Below are 23,270 nucleotides of genomic sequence, written 5' to 3'. Positions count from 1 at the left end.
TTTTCTCATTTTTCATGAAGTTCTTTTATATTAAAGTCATTAATATATTTAACCAGGCATTAGCCATGCATCATTATATACAATTAGAATATTATTTTCAAGAAGGAAATTGTAATCAAACTTTTCAATTGGCCAACCAAACCCTTCATTGTTACTCCACTAAGTATTTTATTTGAGTTCACTGTTATGATAGAGTAAACTATATATGTCTCTAATTCTTCTTTGGTGGGTATAATTGATTGTTTAAACTAATTGCATCATTTTATGATTCACAAAGTTTGTAACATTCTGGTCTTAGTTGGAATGATGTGGACATTTTAATTAAATGGGTCCAAGAATCTTTTGTTGGAGTACGACGACTATAGAGTTTTTATTTTTTAATAATATCATTACTACTATGTCATTCAAAGTTGTCACCTATAAATAAATAAATAGTATAGTATAGAGATTGGTTAATATAACTATGCTTAAACAAAGTAGGAATAATTTTATTTCTGGATATTATATCTTCCTTCATTTGCATAGCATGATATAAAAATGAAAGTGAAAGTTATACATGAAAAAATGCATGGAAAATTGATCTCACGTGAACTAGCTTTGTCACATAGGCATCTTGATTTAATTTAATTTAATTTATAGTGCTGTCGTTTCAACTTTTCTCCCTTTATAATACAATGAATATATATACTCTAAGACTAACAGTATCTACTCATTTAGTTTCAGTCAGTTCATCATTTAAAGCTGATTTAAGTTAAAAACCGAAGCTTTTCTACCCTAAATTTATCTTAGGTTTGATACGTTATCGGTAGTCTCTCTTTAGAAAATATATATATATATATATATATATATATATATATATATATATATATATATATATATATAGGGATGTATTCATTTCCTTTTCCTATATTTCCTCCTTTTTCCTTCTTAATATCAGCCATTAGATTAGAGAAATGGACGGTCAAGATCAACATTGGGTAATTAATCCTGTGTTGCATTATTTGTCCTATTTTGTGCATTATGAGGGTACAATAGTAATCTAATAATGGCTGGAAACCGCTACGAATAATGCACCACATGGTCACGAGTAATGCATATAATTGCCTATATAATGCACAATATGTGAACTGCAATGCATACGAACAAGATGTGTTGTGTTATGATGTTTGACACACGTTTCTTGTTTCCCCTAAGGGTTTAATAAGCTTAGGGGCTAGGGTATAGTACGTAGACATGTATGTAATCTTCACATGGTAACGAGTAATGGATATATTTGACTATATAATGCACAATTTGTGAACTGCAATGCATACGAACAAGATGTGCTGTGTTATGATGTTTGACACACGTTTCTTGTTTCCCCTAAGGGTTTAATAAGCTTAGGGGCTAGGGTATAGTACGTACGCATTAATAACAAATTATAAAACGATACGAATAATTCACCAAATTGTCACGAGTAATGGATGTTATTAACTATATAATGCACAATATGTGAACTGCAATGCATACGAATAAGATGTACCATGTTATGATGTTTGACACACGTTTCTTGTTTCCCCTAAGGCCATGTTTGGTTGCCAGTATTCTGTCTGGGAAAGTAATCTGATTCCTTAAATTTTAAATTCCTGTGTTTGTTTCCGTTTTTAATCAAACTGGGAAAGTAATCAAAATCCTGAAACAAGGAAAGTTAGTACAACTTTCTAGGATTCTGAATCCTAACTTTTCTTAGGTATTCTTTTTCTCAGTTTTAGGATTCTTACATATTTAATGCAATATAGTACAATTTATTATTATTATTATTATTATTATTATTATTATTATTATTATTATTATTATTATTATTATTATTATTATTATTATTATTATTATTATTATTATTATTATTATCATCATCTTTATTATTATTTATTACAATGTTTTAAAAATAATTTAAAAGTATAAACCATACTTAATTTCAGGATAATAAATAACTATAATTCAAATTATCATAATTATAACTATATTATTAATATTTATTTTTATTTTTATTATCATAATAATAATAATAATTTATTAAATAATTAAATATAATTATAATAATATAATAATATAATAATTATTAATTTATAAATTAGTAATTAACAATAAAATTGTAGTGAAATTTCAAATTATAAAATTTATTCAATTAAAAATTAAGTAAATAATAATAATAATAATAATAATAATCTTATTTATTATTATATTATTATATATTATGATGTATAATCCATATTTAAACTATCCATCGTAATAATAAATAAAATAATATAATTATTATCATTTGTAATTAATAATTTATTAAATAATATGTATTATTATTTTTTATAAATAAAAAATGATAAGTATATTTTTAGTTTAGTGTTTAAATCAAATATATACTTTCAAATCTTGATATTTTCCAAACACTGGAAAGTAAAGTTATTAGAAATCATATTCCCGGGATTCATTTTCCCAGGAATCATTTTCCTTGCCAACTTTACTTTCCCGCCAACCAAACATGACCTAAGGGTTTAATAAGCTTAGGGGCTAGGGTATAGTACGTAGACATTACTAAATGCACGTATGTAATCTTCAATCAGTTGATTAACCCATATACACAATACCTCTAATAATGCATAATATACTGAGATAATGATAATTAACAGCTACATAATGCACTACCTAAACCAAATAATGCACATACGTATATTCCAATAACAACAATTTGTTAGTAATGTCTACGTACTATACCCTAGCCCCTAAGCTTATTAAACCCTTAGGGGAAACAAGAAACGTGTGTCAAACATCATAACATGGTACATCTTATTCGTATGCATTGCAGTTCACATATTGTGCATTATATAGTGAATAACATCCATTACTCGTGACAATTTGGTGAATTATTCGTATCGTTTTATAATTTGTTATTAATGCGTACGTACTATACCCTAGCCCCTAAGCTTATTAAACCCTTAGGGGAAACAAGAAACGTGTGTCAAACATCATAACGCAGCACGTCTTGTTCGTATACATTGCAGTTCACAAATTGTGCATTATATAGTCAATTATATCCATTACTCGTTACCATGTGAAGATTACATACGTGTCTACGTACTATACCCTAGCCCCTAAGCTTATTAAACCCTTAGGGGAAACAAGAAACGTGTGTCCAAACATCATAACATGGTACATCTTATTCGTATGCATTGCAGTTCACATATTGTGCATTATATAGTCAATTATATGCATTACTCGTGACCATGTGGTGCATTATTCGCAGATACCAAAATGTGGCAGTTACTTTTCCGTCAAATGTCAATAATAACCCTGTAATGCATACAACCACCTTCTATAATGCAACACGGAACCAGTTTTATAGAATCAATCTGATCCGTTGATGCCTTAGACCTAACGCGTAATATTAAAAAGGAAAAAGGATCTAAGATGTGAAAAGGAGAATAACGCTCCCCTATATATATATATATATATATATATATATATATATATAGGGTCTTGTTAGGTTGAGATTTTTTAGCTTAATTGAGAATTGAGATGCATTTTCAGCCACTCATTTTGAAATGTCAACTACAAGTAGATTATATCAACTAAGGGTATTATCGTCATTTCATTTCAATAGCCAGAATATCAAATGTCAACAACTCGTATTAAAATGTCAACAACTAAAAAAAATTTATTTTTTATTTTTTTAAAAATTTTTTAAAATTTTTTTTAAATTTTTTTAATTTTCACCCGATGTCAACTACGATGTGTAGCCTGCACATCAAATGTCAATAGCCCTGCACATCAAATGTCAATAGCCTGCACATCAAATGTCAACAGCTTATGGTTGACATTATATGTGTATAGGTGATATGAATCATATATGTAGTTGACATTATATATGTGCAGTTGACATGAATTGTGTATGTAGTTGACATGAATTGTATATGTAGTTGACAAAAAAAATAAAAATAATAAAAAAATAAAAAATCAAAAAAAAATTTAATTTTTTTTAAAAAAATAAAAAAATATTTATTAAATAAAATGTATGATGAAATTACCATTCTGCCCTTTCACAATTAATTAATGTAAAAATATTTTCCATGTGGTAAATTCTGGACCACTCATTTAATAAAAATGAGTGGCTAATAATGCATCTCAATTATCAATTAGGCTAAAAAATCTCAATTGATCACAACCCTATATATATATATATATATACACACATTCATCATCAATTATTGACCATTAGATCATCTAATCCTAGGGCTAAGATTTGGGCTGCATTTCTAGATTTAAACACATACTTATTTGATCATCTCCCTATATATATATATAGCTGCAGGGTAAAGCTGAATTTAGTCTAATATTAAAGTTTTGTATGTGTTAGAAAACTGGTGAGAAATAGAATAGCATAATAGTGTTTCAGAAGACAAACAACATCAATAAAAACAATAAATCCAAGATCAATACAAGATAAACTAAGACGGACAATAACGAGACGAGAAAAGCAACGAACAATTGCACTGTCAAAGCTTTAGACCAGAATGCATTAATATTTGACAAGCATGAAATAAGAATGGTCCATTCCTAATTTCTAATTCATACACTTTAGAATAGTTTACCACAAATATTTAACAAGTGATGAATGTTCTTAATTTTGTTGAGTTGACCAGTCAGAGTTGCATGCACCAACTCACCTACTTGCAACACCAACAAAAAAAGTGTCCAAGATATCTTAATGTTCCAAGTCAATTCAGCTGGCTCTTCATATTTTATTTTATAACATTTTTTAAGACTTTAAGCAACAAAAATTGCAAGCCGTTAATGTTCGGTATTCATGAGACTTAAAGAGCATCCGCAACGGTGGCGCCGTAACCCGCGTCCGTCCGCGTCGCTGGCACGGACGTGTCTCGCCGCCGCTGGCACGGCGCGCCAGCGAGCAGGTGACGTGGCGGCACGCGATTGGGCAACGGCATAGTGGTTCCCTTTGAATATTTTTTTATTTAAAATTCGTTATTTAATTATAAATAATGATAAAAAATAAAAAATTTATTTTCCAAATCCCAAAAATATTGCCGTTTTTTTGCCCGTTTTCTGAATTTTTTGGAATTTTTTTTTATTTTTTTCCCCCAAAATCATCTATAAATACACACATTCATCATCAATTTATCACATCAAATCATCTCTCATTAATCTCTCATTCATAATTCTCATACAAACTATCAACACATTCATCCCTCACTCAAAACCTCAAATGGATTTCACCCATCCCATGGCGGAAGCGGAGCGCGAAGAACAAGAATACTACGAACAACATCGTGCCGCTTACGAAGCATATGTCGCGGTGAATACCCCCGCTCCTCCTCCTCAACGAACTAGATCAACTCGCCGCTATATCCATCGGGACCGGGAGGGAGCCCACGAAAGACTCGTTGCCGACTACTTTGCCGACCAGCCGCGGTTTCCGGCAGATTACTTCAGGCGCCGTTTTCGCATGTCAAAGCACTTGTTTATGCGAATTGTCAACACATTGTCCGCACGTGTTGAATTCTTCCAAACAGGTCCAAATGCAGCCGGCCGGCAAAGTATCACGACCCGAGACGGGTTCTTTTTGCGCAGCGTCAAGAGTCCGCGCGGAAAGACGTCGAAAGAGCCTTCGGGGTCCTTCAAGCCCGATTCAACATTGTGAAGGCCCCGGCTCGGCTGTGGTACGTGAATAATATCGCCGACATCATGTTCACGTGTATTATCTTACACAACATGATTATAGCCGACGAAGGGCCGAGGGCGGCTAGCTTCTACGACGAGGATGAAGCCGGAAGCTCAACAGCGAGGTCTCCCCCACGCCGAGGTGAGCATACGACGGTTGGCCAGAGGATCGAGACAAGGCACACAATGCGCGATACCCGAACCCACATTCAGCTACAAGAAGACCTAATCAAACACATGTGGGCGAAATTCGGCAACGAGTAGTGGTTTTTTTAAATTTTTAGTATTTTAATTATGTAATTTTTAATTTTTAGTATTTTAATTATGTCGTTTTTATTTTATTTGTCATTTGTAATATTATTAGGTTTTTTAATGAATTTTAGTATTATGAAATGTTTTTATTTAATTGAATTTTAAATTAATTGTGATCGTCCTTGCGGAAGAGCACAGCTGTGGGTGTTGTGCTCTTGCCAGAGAGCAGGCGGAAAAAGTGGGGCCGGGCCCACAACCGTGCCGTTGGCAAGAGCACGGTTGTGGATGCTCTAAGTAACAAAGTTGGCACAAATAGTGAGACCAACGCTAATAAAAAATACTCCCACCGTATTCAAAAAATAGAAACATTTGAAACGACGAGGGTTTTAATGCATAATTGGTAAAGTAAGTCAGAAGAATTGATAAAGTAAGAGAGGAAAAGAAAAAATGAGTAAAGTAAAAGAGATTAAGAGAAAATGTAGTGAAAGTAGAGTTAGTGATTACGGGGTCCATGTCCTAAAATAGAAAGATTCTAAAGTTTCTATTTTTAAGGAACGGCCCAAAATGAAAATAGTTGCTATTTTTAAAAAATGGAAGGAGTACTGAGTAACAAACTTAGATTTATTTATTTTAGATAAAATTCAATGAACTAGTAAACAACTTGCGACTATGAAGAGCTCGGCATGGAGCTGCTGGGAGGCTACTCCTCGGTGGTAAATGAGGTTGACAGATAATGCCATGAGGCTGCGAGGCCACTACTTGTCTGTTTGCTACTTTTCTTTTATAATGATTTTGGATAGAGGGTTTGTTTTGTATGTATATTATTTTTTGTTAGTGTAATTATTTTAAATTGATTCAATATTATTATTGTGCTGCTTACTAATTTTAACTCTTAAGTTTTTCATTTGTATAAAAAAATGAAAAGCTCAAAACATATTTTTATAAATTCCGCTTACCTTTTGGATAATTAATCTTAGCGTAAGAGCATGCACAATGGGCGGACGATAGGTCGCCCGATGCCTCGGGCGCGCCATCGTCCGCGTCCTATAGATCGTCCGCGGACGATAGGGCATCGTCCGCCCATTGTGGGCGACGCGGACGATGGCGCGGACGATGCAACGCGTTTTCGTTTTTTCGAATTTTTGTCTATTTAAACCTCATTTGTCATTCTATTTTTCATACGAACATTTCTCTCATCTCTCACATTCCATACGAATATTTCGATAATCTCTCACAAATAAAAATGAACCACGACTACGACTGGAGTACCTTGGAGGGTGTTAGTCGAACCATGACGCGAGCCTTATTCGATGTTGTCAATGACGCAATGGCGGATTGCTTAGCCGAAATGCAGCGCGAGGAGGAGGCAGCGGCGGCGGAGCAGATCAACAGGCCTATTCGACGTCGGACATTTGTCTGCCGCGAACACGTCGTACCTCACTAACGTCTACTTGCAGACTATTTTGCCGAGCAACCACGGTAGGGCCCGACTGTTTTTCACCGCCGGTTTAGAATGCATCATTATCTTTTTCTCAGCATTGTCCAGACATTGGAGTCACGTGATGAATACTTCCAGTATCGGGAAGATGGTCTCGGTAGACCCAGACTTACGCCATTGCAGAAGTGCACGGTTGCACTCCGGCAGTTGGCATATGGCACCACGACGGACATGTTCGACGAGTACCTTCACATTGGGGAGACAACTGGCCGCGAGTGCCTGAAGAGATTTTGTAGGGGAGTTGTGGAGGCTTACAGCGACACATATTTACGAAAGCCGACTGCTGTGGATTGCCAGGGCTTGAAGAAAATGCACGAGACGGAACACGACTTTCCTGGGATGCTAGGGACGATCGACTGTATGCACTGGGAGTGGAAGAATTGTCCGAGGGCGTGGAGAGGCCAATTTACTAGTGGATACAATGGCAGCCACCCGACGATGATCCTCGAAGCCATCGCTGACTATCGGCTCTGGATCTGGCATGCTTACTTCGGAGTAGCGGGGTCGAACAACGACATCAACGTCCTCAACTCATCCACCCTCTTCACCGAGCAATGCAATGGCAACGGTCCGTCCATCGAGTTCACAACCAACAGGCGCCAATATCACATGGGGTGCTACTTGGCCGATGACATATACCCAAGGTGTCTTGTTTTTCTGAAGACGATCAGCTGCCCAATGGGTGAGAAGAGAGTTTTATTTGCGCAAAAGCAGGAGGCGGCGCGGAAGGATGTGGAGCGGACATTTGGTGTGCTCCAATCACGGTGGGCAATAGTGAAAGGGCCGGCGCGTCTCTAGTTCAAGGAAGTCATCGCCGATGTCTTGTATGCGTGCATAATCTTGCACAACATGATAGTCGAACACGAAGGTGGAAGCGTCACCGATTGGGCCGATGATGAAGGTGGATCTAGCTCAAGCACGGCGACCGCGCCCCACGCTCGATGATTACCGACGGGTTTCAATGAGGTTCTGTCTAGACATGCCTCAATGCGCAACCAACAAGACCATGCTCAGCTCATGAACGGCATGGTTGAAGAAGTGGGCCCATAACCGCCGTCGTTGATAATGCGTACTTTTTAATTGTATTGTAATGTGTATTTTAATAATTTTAAAATACACATTAATAATTTTAAGCTCATGAACGGCATGGTTGAAGAAGTGGGCCCGTAACCGCCGTCGTTGATAATGCGTATTTTTTTAATTCGTATTGTAATGTATTAATTTTAAATGAAATGAAGGTTTTTTTCCAATTTTTGTAGTTATTTAAATATTCAAATAAAGAAAATGCTTAGGGTGGCCTTTAGGGCGCCCCACTGTAGGTGGAAGGGTAGGAGGATAAAATACTGACGTGGCGGTGCATAGGGCTTTAGGGCGTCCCTTAGGGCGCCCCATTGCTAATGCTCTAATACCTACCAATTTAAGAATACAAAAGAGAAGTATAAGCCCATGAGCCCATAAGCTCACATTAGAGCATCAGCAATGGCGCCCGTCACGGTGGAATTCCGACCGGTGTACCGAAATTCCGCGGCGGACGTCCGCCGTTGTGCATGGTATGCATGAATACAGAATTCCGCCGAGGACACCGCAGTTATGCGGCGTTTACGCGGAATTCCGTCGCGATGCCGCGCGGACGTCCACCATTGCGTTGACTCCCACGGACGTCCGCGCGGAATTCCTGTTTATTGCATTAAATGTTTTTTTTAATTTCTATAAATACGTCCCGTTGAACTTCATTTCATTCGCACCACTTGTATTAACTAGTATATCTCTCTCTAAAAATACCTTTCTTTCGAAGAACAATGGAGCACCACGATAGCGATTCCCCTGCCACTAGCGAGCCACCGGCGCCTTATTTTCCCGTCGGCAGGAGTGCCGAAATGCCAGGGAGTGTCGGAATATCGGGGATGATGCCCCAATCTCAAATGCCATCGGGAATGATGCACGGGTACTACAACATGTACCTGCAGTGGTATGAGATGATGCCTCAAATGCCAGGGCGAGTGTCGGAATTCCGGGGATGATGCCCAGAATGTCGGGAATGATGCCCCAAATGTCTGGGATGATGATGCCCGAGATGATGAAGGGATCGCATGTCGCTGCGGGGGGAGTAGGCAGGGGGTCCCCCAATCGCCGGTGGACAACGTCTATCGACCCTATATGGATTTACTGTCGACGGACAACCCGACGAGTTCTCCTCTCGAGACTCAGTTCACTGGCAATGACACGTTCTCGCTCGAGGAGTTGGGGCTTTCTCCGATCCGGGATTCTCCCACCAACGCACCACCGGCGACAGTGAGGAGGGGGAGGACAGGGCGAAGGAGGGGCAGGGGACGAGGCGTCCCGATGTACGGTGGTGAGGAGGGGGCCGCTGAGGTGGGGGAGGGATCCAGCGGGAACAGGAGGACCGTCTGGATCATAGACGAGTGCGTCGCGCTCGCGAAGGCGTGGATCAATGTAGTGGAGGATCCTTACGTTGGGGCGAACCAGCACATCGACCGGATGTGGTAGCGCATTAGCCAAAGCTACCTCCAGTTCAAACCGCCAGGGGGGAAGCCTCACAACGGAGAGCAATGTCGGAAACAGTGGGATCGGCAGAAGAGGCAGCTCAGCCGATTTGCCGGCATTTACACAAATAACCACCGCTCGGAAACCAGCGGCATGTCTGCCGAGGATGTGAAGATCCTGTCTCATGAGCAGTTCCCTGACACTCAGTTGGGATTCGGGAAATTCAAATATTGGGCGGTGTTTCTTGTGGTGCAGTTTTCGGCCAAGTTCACTGCGGGTGTTGAATCTGGTTGGCCGAAGCCGACTAATATCAACGACTCCGGAGAGTACAGTAGCAGTGCCGGTTCCGCGGAACTCCTACCTGCCAAGGCAGAGTTCCCGACACCCACATCGTCGGCCCGCCGCCGTCGCCCAGTTGGGCAAAATCCGCGCAAAATCCGCATAGCGGATGGCGAGGGGAAGCACCAGCGGATCCGCCGAGGCCCAATCGGCAGCACCCGCCCAAAACGATCCCGAGAACCCCTCATTCGCCCACATCGCGGCACATGAAACCTTGTTACGTGCAATAGTTGAATGGCGCCAATCGACCGACCCCCATTACAACCGGTCGCTTAAACCCCTCATCAACAGTAAGCAACGGCGAGGGGGTGGCGACAGGGAATCCGAGGAGTGAGAAGCCGGTTTTTATTTTAATAATGTAATTTTTTTTAGTAATTATGTATTTTTTTATAATGAAGTATGTTTTTTTTAAATAAAGTGATTGCATTTTCTCCGTATTCGTGTCGACTATTTAATTCCGCAAATTTCTTACTTCCGAAAATTGTTTAATTTGTGAATTTGTGAATTTTTTTAATTGTGAGAAGTCTTTCGGGATGTCCTTGGGGATGTCCGCCACTGTGCAGTGGGAATTCCTTATGACGTGGCAATGCAGTGGGAAGTCCGTATGACGTGTCAGGAGGTGTTTTTGGGAATTCCGTTGGGAATTCCGCCGGGAATTCCGCGCCATTGCTGATGCTCTTATAAAGTAAGCCTTTCAGCATACACATGTGTCTTCCCATGATTGATTTTTATTAAACACAGTCGATTAACTGATTTTTCCCGTTCTCGGCGGGAGAGATGGTAACTTCATCGAGTTCATGGGCGCGAGCTTTGCTTCAGATCTCTCCGTACACATTCTCCGCAATCGGAATCGCCATATCCATCGGCGTCTCGGTTCTCGGAGCCGCCTGGTATTTCTCGCACATTGTGATATACCCCCCTGCGTCTCTTGCTTGTGAATTTTTTGTCTGATTTTGCTTAATTGGCGGATTTAGGGGAATATATATAACTGGAAGTAGTTTGATTGGTGCTGCCATCAAAACTCCCCGCATTACCTCCAAAAACCTAATCAGGTAGTACTTTTCAAATCAGAGCAGTTTTAGATTTGCAATTACTAGTTATTGTCAATGCTGATATATTCAGCATTCACTTATCGAGTTTATTGCTTAATCGTAGCTTATTATACTGTTTTAGAGTTTGTTGTAGTGATTTAATACTAGTTAGGTAATGCTTCGTTTCGAACTTAGTGAGAATTAGAATGTGAAGAAGTATTCTTTATTCCGAAGCTAGTTCATTCTTTGTTTAGGAATATGATTTGATGTTGAACGTCGTTTAAATTTAGTTATTAGATGCTGATGTCCTCAAAAATGATTTTCAACAGTTTAGAGAGATAGCGTGGCAGGGGATAAAGTCATAAAACACATAGTTTCCTGATTTCTAGTTTTCAAAGAAAATAAAATATTACGGGCTCGATTGTTTGGCAGTATAGACCAACATGTGTTTGCATATAGTCAACACCATATTGATGTTGGCTGAATTGTATAGTTATCACCGAGTGATGTTTGTTTGTCAATATAGTACACTTGTGTTTGTAATTTAGCTGTTTGGTATGGCACACCCATATGTATGATTCCTTTTTAAATTCCCCAAAATAGCCTCATCAATTTCTAATAATTCCAGAAAAGCCCTCCGACAATTTATTTGGCGCGTACCCAAAATTAAGAATGGCGCCTCATATTTTCGTTTTTCACTCAAATTGGGAATTCAACACCCACTTCAATTTATTCGAGCTATTCTGCGATTCCCAGCAGGAGAAAGCTCTTCCAGATTGTGGCGAAGCCGACCGGTCATCGATTTCATCGATTTCGAGTTTCGGTGGTATGTTCGCCTATCACCTGCTCAAGCAATAGAAAATTATCTTGTGTACTGTATAATTGAACATATGCACAAATGAAATAGGGTTAAGGTTCTAAATTTCTGTTAGGTGTTTACCATTTCATTGCCTTCGTCTTTTGCAAAAGTCCGATTATATGTTTTATTATAACCTGAACCAATTTCCCCATCTACACGATAATGCATTCTGAGATTCATAATTTGTGTCGGTTTTGTGGTCATTCTTTGGTTGGGTGGATTACTGATTTATTGGTTCCATGCCTTTTTCTGGGCGAATGTGTAAAATATTAGTAATTAGTTGAAGCTAGCTCCCATGGGTTCCCAACAATTGAGTGCCAATGACACCAACGACAGCCCAATGACAGATGGTAATCCCTCTACTTGGATTTCCTTCATTCCGGTATGATCAGGTTTTCCATAACAATTGACTGGACGAAATGGTTTTTTCTAGTTGATCCAGATCCTCTAATCGGCCGAGGAATTGCAGTCGACAAGTCAAGACGTGTATGGACACAACGCGAGGAGGAGATCCTTATGACAACAATGAAGGAGCTGGCTGCTTCTGGATGGAAATCGGATAATGGCTTCCGTGCTGGCTATTTAACCCGTGCAAAAGAGGCACTTCGCCGCGAATTCCCAACGACCGACTTATGTGTTCACCCTCACATCAAGTCTAAGATATCTACTTGGAAGAGGAACTACTACTCGCTAATTTTAATACTTGACCGAAGTGGTGTGGGTTTCAATGCAGATGGCAACTACAAAATAGACATCGATGATGAACAATGGGCACAAGTCGTGCAGGTTGCGTCTTAATTGGGAGTTGTGCATTTTTCTGTGTTAGCTTCCTAACTAATGTTTTCTTCCATGTGTATGTCAGAAAGACAGCAATGCGAAATATATGAGGAACAAGTCTTGGCCCTTGTTGAACGACTGGAAAGAGATATTCGGGAAGGACCGCGCGGAGGGAACTCGGGCTGTTGACACAGGGGATGCGGTTCACAGGATCTATGGCTCCAAGGTGCCTTTAAGTGAAGATTCAGAAAAGTATTCCCCACTGACCTTAGACGAACTCTACCCCGACCACGTCTTCCCCGAGGGTATGATACCTGAGATGGTCGACGAGAGTACGTCGGTTCCTGTTGCAGCTGCTCCGCAGGTGCCGCCCAACAAGAACAAGAAAAGGAAAGCTGTTAATTCTATGGACAAGGTAGACAAGATTGATAGTGTCCTTAATTTGATGACTCGCATCCATGAAGACACAAATGACCGGTTGAAGGAAATCTCGAGTCGAATTGGTTATGAGTTCGACCTTAGCACGAAGAGAACGGAGGTGTACAATCAAGTGAAAGGTATGATCGGCCTCACCATAAAGCAACAGTTTTATGCAGCCAAAAAGCTTGTGAAGGAGCCCGAGCTTATGGATCTTTTTCGGGGTCTGGATGAGATTGCTCGGCCGGCATTCGTGCTAGATCTTCTGGACACTGATGGGATGCTACATTAAATGTTGGGGTCGACGTATCCTATTATTTTGTCGTATAGGGCCACTACATTATACGTAGTACGTCTTTTATGCATTTGCGGTAGTATATGAAGAACTCCGAACAATATATGAACTCTGTTTAAGATCATGTTATCCATCCAGGCACATGGTAATGTGTGAATGATGAAATATGGACAGTTTTTGGTTACAGTGTGATGCTTAAATTTTGAGATTAGCTCTTGCATGATTGACTATTATACTGGGATTAGCAATGTAATTAACATATGGCATACGCCCAAATTCTTATATAGACTTAAACCATCGATACCTGCATTCCCAAATTACATATCAGTATACAGATTCGACCCATCCGTCGACAAGTACGTTCGACGTACAATTCTATAGATGATGCCATAAAAACATAACATTGCTACCCTAAAGTTCCTACTAATTTAAGGATACGACTACTAAGGATGAGGAATTTAAGCAAAACATTACGACATAAGTACCTCACCTTGCTAAACTTACGACAAAATGCATACTATACGGTTGAAACTACATCGACACGACCTATGGTAACGTCTTGCGAGACCTTGGGAGCGGGCTGCAAGAAGCCCCCGAGGAACCTTTGGGTGAAGACACTGTTAGCTTCTTCGCAGGTATGACGCGGCTAGGCGAATTTGAGGATGATAGGTGGTCTAGGTCTAGTTTCACCGAATCAAAATGAAATAGCTTACGGCGAACACGACATGCTGCCCCAGGCGAGGGTGAGTTGACCTCATCAAGATCCACATCCAATTGTTGCATACGCCCACGAACGGGGGCGTTTGGCTCGACAGTGTCAGTAATGACTACGATCTCAGTGTTGTCGGATATGGTTATCACCTCGGTTGCATCATCTACCTTCACGTCATTGTAACCGAATATAGTGGCTAGCTCGTTAAAATGTGGTTCGTCGCGATGGTAGTACGCACCGGCGAACGCATTCAGCTTGAAAAAAACAAAACGGCTGTTCATAATCCTTTTAAAGAAACGATCACCAATACATGAATTAAAGATGAATATGCGCACCATGAGTACCCCCCTCCAGACTTCTTCATTGGCCACCACGATTTTGTCGGCCTGTTCCCAACGAACGCCGTGAGTGGCGACCAACACCTTGAACGTTTCATATCGCTGCTTCAGAACCATGAGCCGCGTATTGACGTCGCTGCATGAAAGTTCACAACCAAAACGACGGTTAATCAATTTAACACATAATCTAATCATATAATTGGGGAAGGCTGCATCGTCCCTTCCAATGCCATTCCTCATCTCGATGAGGGTGGTGAGCAAGACATAATCCATCTCTTGGATCCATTTTCCACTATAGAAAAATGATGCTTGAGCTGGAATACGGGAGAACATTTTTCAGTTGTTTGTACACAAATGCAAATTTATGGCTTGTTATATAGACATTCTTCCGTGGAAGCTCTACTAATGCATTTGAAGGCGGATTGGAATAGCATTTACCATATGGTAGATATTTGTCAAATCCATTAGGTTTTGGAATAGCATTTACCATATGGTAGATATTTGTCAAATCCATTAGGGTTTTGGTACAAAAAACATTTAATATCTCGCCGGCCTACATTGTCTTTAACATCAATCTTGATCGGACTGTGAAAGCTATATTTTATGATATAGCCATATTAAATGGAAAGTTGACATACTTTGACTTCAATGTGCATGTATTCAAATGCAACGTGGAATCTGTATAGTTTCTTAGTTATTGTTTCTCATTTAAAATGTAACATATTGCGCCCTATTTTACTCAATTTACCCCATCCACTCATCTATACATACGAAGAAAATATGTAGCCTCATTAATATGGTCTGTGATTTAAACGTTATGCACTCCATTTATATCAACTCCCACCCACTATCGGCTTTGCAGGAAAGCAATGTATAGGCATGTTCAACTCCTCAATTTATTTTCCTCACCAACCGTCTCAGATATCATAAATTATCTCCACTTTCTCCCACACTTCTCTTTAATGCATTAGCTTGTCATTTCTCTATAGAAAATATGTATATAATCCTTATAGCACACTTCATCGTAAGGAACAAAGCCTAACTTAAAGTTGCAGCACATACACATTCTAATGGGAGGCGAAGGTTCGAACTCCATCCCGAATGTTGATCCGGACTACCAACGACTACCCTCCTTCATCAAGGTTTTCCACCAAGAGCGTTGCAAAGATGACATGGTATGTTGCTTTCACCCGTTCATAAAAGGCAAACTCGCCGGTATGCTCACTACATAGAATCTTATATGTTGCAGCGACTTCCTCCGGAGTTCGTGGCGATTCACGGGTATGACCTTCCGTTCGACTGTAGGCTCGTCTGGCCGAATGGAGTACGATACACGGTGCGAATTCTGAAGCTATCCAATGGGTTCTTCTTCTCTTCCGGATGGCGCGAGTTTGTTCGGGCTACTAATGTCATACACGGAGATCATCTGACCTTCACTTTGGTCGATGTTGGGGTTTTCAACGTGAAGCGGTTTGATAGCGCCACACATTGTCCACCACAGGGAGACGTTGACGGTAAACTCACTTGCCACATTAAAGTTTGTTGGTATTTGGGGTCATATCTGCACAACTCATGAAGTGAATGTAACCGAATACGCAAATTGTATTAGAACAGATGGAAATTTGTTAGAATTCAGTTTTTAAATTTGTGTGTTCGAGGAAACCTTTGAGCATGAATCAAATTTGCATCAACACTGTCATGGTTCTTCCACTTACTTTAAGGGAATAAAATCAACATTGTCAAAACTCTGATTTGGTGTGATTTGATTCAACTCAGTTCAATCGACTGAGCATACTTGTTGTTTTTTCCACTTCTGCTATAAGCTGTCATTGCTTAACCCCTATGAACTCAACGTTGACCGCATTTGATCATAAGAGACTGAAATATATGATCCTTTGTCTGTGTAGTTGTTGTAGACGACGATGAGGCAGATTGTTACTCCCCGGACATCGATACGTCCGACGATTACGTGCCATCGGATATTGAATCTGACACAACCGTGGATGAGGACTACGCGGACGATAGCGGGGCACTAAGCATCGATGGGAACCCTACATTCGTCATTGAACTAACCCAGACGAACATCGATCGCAGCATTGAGATCCCGTTATGCTTCTGGAACCGCCATATCCCAATGGGAGCTATTAAAGCGGGAGTGTGTCTGGTGACCGAAGGAGGGATGTGGCGATGTACATTGAAACACAGCTCGAGGAAGATATGGGTGAAGCATGGATGGGCACGGTTCAAACACGAGCACAATCTGGTGGAAGGGGTGCGTTGCCATTTTGAGCTCGTTGATGCATTGCTTGTCCAATTTTACGTGTGGTTTGATCATCCTTAGGACACGTTGGAAGATGGGATGGTAGTATATGCAGTACTAGTTAGCTTGATTTTATAATATCGTTTGGAGACTTGATGTGTGTACGCTCAATTGATCCTCGCAAATTTTCGGGTGGTGTTGCTAATATGCTAGATCAGTGGGTGTAATGTATGGTACTGTGGTTCGTATTAATGCTATTATGTTTTTAAATGGTTCCAGTTCTTATGAGATACACAAGGTGGAGTATATTATAATGCGCACTATACGTTACGCAATATATTTGTATCATTACTCATCGAGGTAGTGTGGTAATTTAAACCCTCAGACCATTTCTGGGAAGACTCTCCCAATTTGGTAATGCTAGAATTATGAAGGTAAGAAAAATATCATACCATCATTGAAACAACAATATAATCATACGGATTCATACTTAAAATTGAAAATACGCTAACCAATAATATATTAGTAATACAAGATATAAATGTTGCAACTAAGCAATACATATCAAAGTATCACACTAGAAAATGTAATCAGTTCATAACCACCATTTTTTTGTCCAGTAGGAAACCGCACTTACATAAATGCAAACCTCAGTAATTCAGAATCGAATGGTACCACTTTCACCCGTTCATCCTTTGACCCCACATTGCAGCCGCCAAATCATCCCTCTTCTTCGTCCACAAAGCTGTAGGCGAGACAACATTAATGGTATGCACAACCGGCTCTTCATTGTCACTGGTACCCCCGTCATCTGCTTGAGAAGGTAAGAAGTCCTCGATGGGATCCACTTCTGCATTTGTACGAATGAAGTTGTGCAGCAGGAAGCAAGCAATTATCAAACCGGTTTGCACATCGATAGGGTAGAAACTCGGGCTGCGCAAGATTCCCCAACGCATCTTAAGAACCGCAAAGGCACGCTCAATCACATTCCTTGCTTTTGTGTGCTTCAAATTGAAAAGTTCTTCAGGAGTTTGAGCAGCTTGTGTTCCAGGTCCCCACTCCTTCAAATGATATCGGACGCCTTTATATGGAGTGATGAATCCTTCACTGTTACAATATGCATTGTCGCATAGGTAATAGCAATCTATAAAAAAGGAGCGAAGGTGCATCATAATCATCGCATTAGGACAATATGTAATCATATTTATGTTTTGCATTATCAATGAAAAATAAAAAATTTACACCTTTGGGAACTTTAAGTCCAAGCGGCCGGCTAATAGCATCACGTAAAATTCTGGAATCACCTGCTGAGCCCTCCCATCCCGGCAGTACGTACACAAAGCGGAGTCGTCGATCACATACCGCAAGTGTGTTTGTTGTTACCTGCCCCTTCCTGTTTCGGTACCTTGGGGTATCTGCAATAGGAACCCTTACGTTGATATACGTACCATCCAAAGCTCCAAGACATCCCTAGTGTTTAGTGTCAAAATTAAGGGTCAGACATTGGGGACATTTAAAGAACAAGTCTAAAACCACATGCCAGTTCACATAGTTAACAGACCTTAAACCAGCTCCATCTTGGGTCTGTGCAAGCATCATCAACCGGCTCGGGTTTCACTAAAAACACCTCGTTCAGGGTAAGGATTCCACGGAGCACAATATGCATATATTTCGACACAGTTTGTGAAGAACGCATGAAGTTGTGACCAACAATCCGTGTCTTTTTGTGGTGGGATAGAATGCATAAAAACATAGCAACTTGTTCTTCAACCGTAACAAATTTCTGATCTATTAACCCAACTCGGTCACGCAAAAGGCGACATAATCTACCAAATGTGTTTCTATCCATTCGAAGATTGTCTATACATGATTTATCATTTACACGGACAAGCCTGTCTAACTGTTTTACATGGTATGGAATGGACTCAATCAGTTTTTCTGGTGCATCTCTACCACCACGTTTCCTTTTATTCGGGTTAGGTCTAATTATAGTGAGTAGCATGCTTACCAAGAGGAGATTGATCCTTAGGTTTTTAAGTACTTGCTCAAGCAAAATCAGAACGGGGGTCGATTCCTCACCTTCCCGGTCAACCTATACGGATGATATACAAAGCAGACATTTTTCAATTACAAATCTGTAATATAATTAGAAATTACATCAAACCACATACATCTTAGCCTGCATATTACATACACACGCAACAGATAAGTAATATCTCCAACAATTGTGTATTTTGTGCATAAATAAAACAATGCAAACACAAGAATTGAAGATGAGCATTATAATCCAGCATTTTGTAAAACCACATACATCTTAGCCTGCATATTACGTACACACGCAACGAACAATTATTACCTCCAACAATTGTGTATTTTGTGCATAAATAAAACAGAGCAAACGATCGAATTGAAGATGTGAAAGTAATCCAGCATTTTGTAAAACCTTACCCGCATAATTTGATTTTGCTCGGCCATGGCTCCTATGGGTTTTTTTGGTTCGCCCTAACAAATTAATTCGCCCTAGCTTTTATGCCCACACTGATCTCCGAACTCGATTCGATTCGTGAATCAATCACTAAACCCGACTACTCCACCAATTCGTCACTAAACCCGAATACTCCACCAATTCGTCACTAAACCCGAATACTCCACCAATTCGTCACTAAACCCGAATACTCCACCAATTCGTCACCTACAAACTAACCCCAACCAAAGTCCGGGTACGAGCTTGGAGCAAAGTCGCCGCAGACTATCGAATCTAGGTGGGAATCGGTGAAGAAGGATGGTGGATTTAAAATATTGTGGGGGCAATTACGTATTTGTGCAAGTGTGAGTCCTATCACTCTTTCCTTCTCAAAACTCTAACTCACGAATCAATGTGGACAGAGTTAACACATCATTGGGCCCTAATAAACACAACTCGAAGCGGGTCGTGTGATTCAAAACCGGGTCCAGTGTATTACAAACATGCCAATCAAACACATACATAAGGGTTGATAGTTGCCTCTATCCACCCACAAACACACCAAACAAACGTGCCCTACTAGTACTCTACTACTAGTTAAAGCTGCTAAAAATTGTTCAGAACTATCTAAGAGACTCAGAGTAAAAACTGAATGCTTATTGGTTTACTTGGATTGTTATAAGCCAACCTTACCTATTGGTTTATGTCATTTAAAATGGAATAGATTTAAATAACTCATGTTTCAGATAATTTACTTGCACATAATATTGTGTTTCCTCACAAATTGACTGAGAAGAAATGAGTTGAATGACTAAATCTATGTGCCTACTGCCTGTAGATTTGAGGTAAGTTTAATCTATGGGAATTTCTTTCTTGTACTGTATCTGTCTATAAAGAGAATTAAGAACTATATAAAATTGAAGTGCTCAAGTGGTCCTAGATGATGATAAATGAGCATATTCTTATTTTGATTATCTAGTTGTTTGAGAGAGAACTAAGCGCTAATGTAGTTGAGATTGGCAAACTCATGCTATCCGTAATGTAATGACTAACGGTGTCACTGCTAGCTCAGTCTAACTCCACCCTTCTCCCAGTGTGATTTTCTGTGAGGCCGTTGCCATATATGGAGTCATCGTGGCTATCATTCTTCACACAAAGCTAGACAGTGTGCCTCTATCCAAGATTTATGACCCAGAGTCCCTCAGAGCAGGCTATGCTATATTTGCATCTGGAATCATCGTGGGTTTTGCAAATCTTGTCTGTGGGTCAGTTTAAATTTTCTTTCACCACCTTTATGTCAGATTTTTAAAGATACATTTCTCCCTCCACTGGCTGATTTTCACCTCCCTCTGTTCCGTTTCACACAGGCTATGCGTTGGAATAACTGGCAGCAGTTGTGCTCTGTCGGATGCACAAAACTCGACTCTTTTCGTTAAGATCCTCGTTATAGAGATATTCGGGAGTGCACTCGGACTATTTGGTGTCATCGAAGGCATCATTATGTCTGCTGAAGCAACTTGGCCTATGAAGTCAATCATTCTATGTAGTTTATGTTCTTCAACAGAGAAACCAAAATCCCAAAAATATTCCACTTAGGCTGTGTATGTAATTCATTTCCCATTAATAATAAATATCTGATCCTTAAATTCTTTTCTGGTTACTTCAGTGTACTATAATCAATCTAATGTAGCACACTTTATTAATTTTAAAACAACGGGAACAAATTCTTCAATGTTAGGGCATACAAACATCACTCATTTCCATCAATTCTTCTTACCATATCTCTCAACTCTCTCATCAATCCAAGCCCTCATGTCAGCCAGCACGAGATTCGCATTCTCGTCAGGCTCACCCTGTATCAGAGAGTGGTACATCCCTTCGTACAGCTTCAGCGTCTTGTCCTCACTGCTCGCCTTGTCGTACAACATCTGCGATCCGGACCACTCAGCTAGCCCATCCGATGTCCCGTGCGCAGTGAAGAAGGGAATGGTCACCTTGTCGAAGTTGTTCTGCGCATACTCAGTCTGCCTCAGCAACTCCCTCATCGTCCCCACCCTAGGTTTCCCAGTGTACCTCATCGGGTTGCTCGCGATCACCTTCAGCTTCTCCGGGTCTTTGATGGCCTTGCCGACCATCTTGTTATCCGGCATTGCAGCCCATGTATCAGCTAACCCGAATAGCATCCCATACGCGAACAAGTGAACCTGAACAAACACATTTTATCAAGTTGAGATGACGAAAAAATGTAGCTACGATGCAAGAAACATGTTTTACGGATGAGCCTAATCAAATAGTACTATGCTATAATATTTTGATATGCAACAAAATTATTTTCTTTTGCTAAGTCTATACACAAATGAAATTTGAAGTTAATCATAAATAAGAAACTAATTCATCCAAAAAGAAGTTTATCATAAATTTGAAGCTTAAATTAGTCCATGTTCATTTATGGTAATTTTTGTATCTAATGGCAATTTTTGTATATCTAATAATAATGAGATGAGTCATATTTTCTAATTACAATACATATATCTCTCATTCTTTGCCAATTTTTCATTAAAATGAGTAATTCATTACTAACTACTACTAAGACTATTCATCATTATCGAATAGAGTATATAAAAACGAGAATCATTCATCACGAAATATTTAAGGTCTCAGTTTTTAAATTCCGTGCTGATTTCATTTGAAACAGTTAAAATTCGTGCCGATCTCCAATGGTAAAGTTATAAGGATCCAAATCCAACAATCCAGATCGAAAATCAACTCAATCACTAAACAGCAACAAAATCAAGCAGAATCGAAAATCTGACCTTCGACGGCATCATGCTCTCGGGAATGACGAACAGCGGCGCGGAGAAGATGATTCCAGTCCACAGATCCTTCTCCGACTGGAAATACATCAGCAGCGTCGCGAGCCCTCCCATCGACTCCCCGACCAGGAACGCCGGCAGATCCTTGTACTCCTCGCTAACCCTGGCGCTCCTGAAGAACGCGAGCGACGCGGCGGCGACCTTGGGCAGATCCCCCATGTAGCATCGGATCCCGTCGGAGCGGCCGTGGCCGAGCATGTCGGCGGCGAAGACGGCGTAGCCCCAGGCGGCGTAGCTGATGCAGAACTTCTGGAACATCCAGGAGGTGTCGGAGCCGTAGCCGTGGGTCATGAAGACGGAGCCCTTGACGGGGCGGGTCGGGTCGAGGGGGAGGAAGGATTGGGTGAAGAGGCGGCCGTGTGGGGAATCGAAGTAGGATTTGGAATTGCGGACGCCCTGGGAGGCGTAGTACTCCTCCTCGGGTGTATCGCCCCAGAAATTGGCGGGATTTTCCGGCGACATTGCTTTGATTTGGGCGGTGGGAGTTGGTGGGAGAGAGGGGTTGTTTAAATTGGGGGGGAATTTTTTGGGGGTGGTTGGGAGTTGTTGCTGTCTCACAACTAATTTTGGTGGGGTCCGCCGCATTTTATTTCTTTTTAATCATTTGCAATATTTCACCAAACAAATTAAATGATTAATTTATTGCAGCAAAAAAGGCGATTCCGTCGCTTTGGCGGCTCCACACACCGGTCCGACATCATGTGAGGGGATACTCCGGCCCGACATCATGTGAGGGGATTCAATCAGGGTACGCAGTAGCCTGTTAAAGGGGAGGCCATAACCCACTGGCTATCAGAAGCCCCGGCCCGACATCATGTGAGGGGATACTCCGGCCCGACATCATGTGAGGGGATTCAATCAGGGTACGCAGTAGCCCGTTAAGGGGGAGGCCTTAACCCACTGGCTGTCAGAAGCCCGCGATTCCGTTGCCTGGCCAACCC

The 23,270-nt window shown here is 40.5% G+C and overlaps 4 protein-coding genes across 4 annotated transcripts; 2 read left to right on the top strand and 2 right to left on the bottom strand.

Moving 5' to 3' along the window:
- The first annotated feature begins 11,080 nt into the window (after window positions 1–11,080).
- LOC121795074 (V-type proton ATPase subunit c''2-like) lies at window positions 11,081–21,102 on the top strand. The gene is made up of 4 exons (XM_042193511.1): window positions 11,081–11,193; window positions 11,278–11,355; window positions 20,551–20,721; window positions 20,824–21,102. The coding sequence occupies exons 1-4, from the start codon at window positions 11,081–11,083 to the stop codon at window positions 21,050–21,052; spliced, it is 591 nt and encodes a 196-aa protein (XP_042049445.1). The 3' UTR covers window positions 21,053–21,102.
- On the bottom strand, window positions 14,080–15,057 carry LOC121795073. Its single transcript, XM_042193510.1, has 2 exons — window positions 14,730–15,057; window positions 14,080–14,648 (listed from the first exon to the last, which is right to left on the bottom strand). The coding sequence occupies exons 1-2, from the start codon at window positions 15,003–15,005 to the stop codon at window positions 14,229–14,231; spliced, it is 696 nt and encodes a 231-aa protein (XP_042049444.1). The 5' UTR covers window positions 15,006–15,057; the 3' UTR covers window positions 14,080–14,228.
- Window positions 15,781–17,098, top strand: LOC121795072 (B3 domain-containing protein At4g34400-like). Its single transcript, XM_042193509.1, has 3 exons — window positions 15,781–15,907; window positions 15,982–16,246; window positions 16,640–17,098. The coding sequence occupies exons 1-3, from the start codon at window positions 15,803–15,805 to the stop codon at window positions 17,071–17,073; spliced, it is 804 nt and encodes a 267-aa protein (XP_042049443.1). The 5' UTR covers window positions 15,781–15,802; the 3' UTR covers window positions 17,074–17,098.
- Window positions 21,103–21,124: 22 nt separating the features above from the next.
- LOC121795071 (caffeoylshikimate esterase-like) lies at window positions 21,125–22,834 on the bottom strand. The gene is made up of 2 exons (XM_042193508.1): window positions 22,270–22,834; window positions 21,125–21,660 (listed from the first exon to the last, which is right to left on the bottom strand). The coding sequence occupies exons 1-2, from the start codon at window positions 22,789–22,791 to the stop codon at window positions 21,220–21,222; spliced, it is 963 nt and encodes a 320-aa protein (XP_042049442.1). The 5' UTR covers window positions 22,792–22,834; the 3' UTR covers window positions 21,125–21,219.
- Between the last annotated feature and the right edge of the window lie 436 nt (window positions 22,835–23,270).

This window comes from Salvia splendens, chromosome 3 (assembly GCF_004379255.2).
Source record: "Salvia splendens isolate huo1 chromosome 3, SspV2, whole genome shotgun sequence".
NCBI lineage: Eukaryota > Viridiplantae > Streptophyta > Magnoliopsida > Lamiales > Lamiaceae > Salvia > Salvia splendens.
This window is presented reverse-complemented; position numbering and strand designations above follow the sequence as displayed.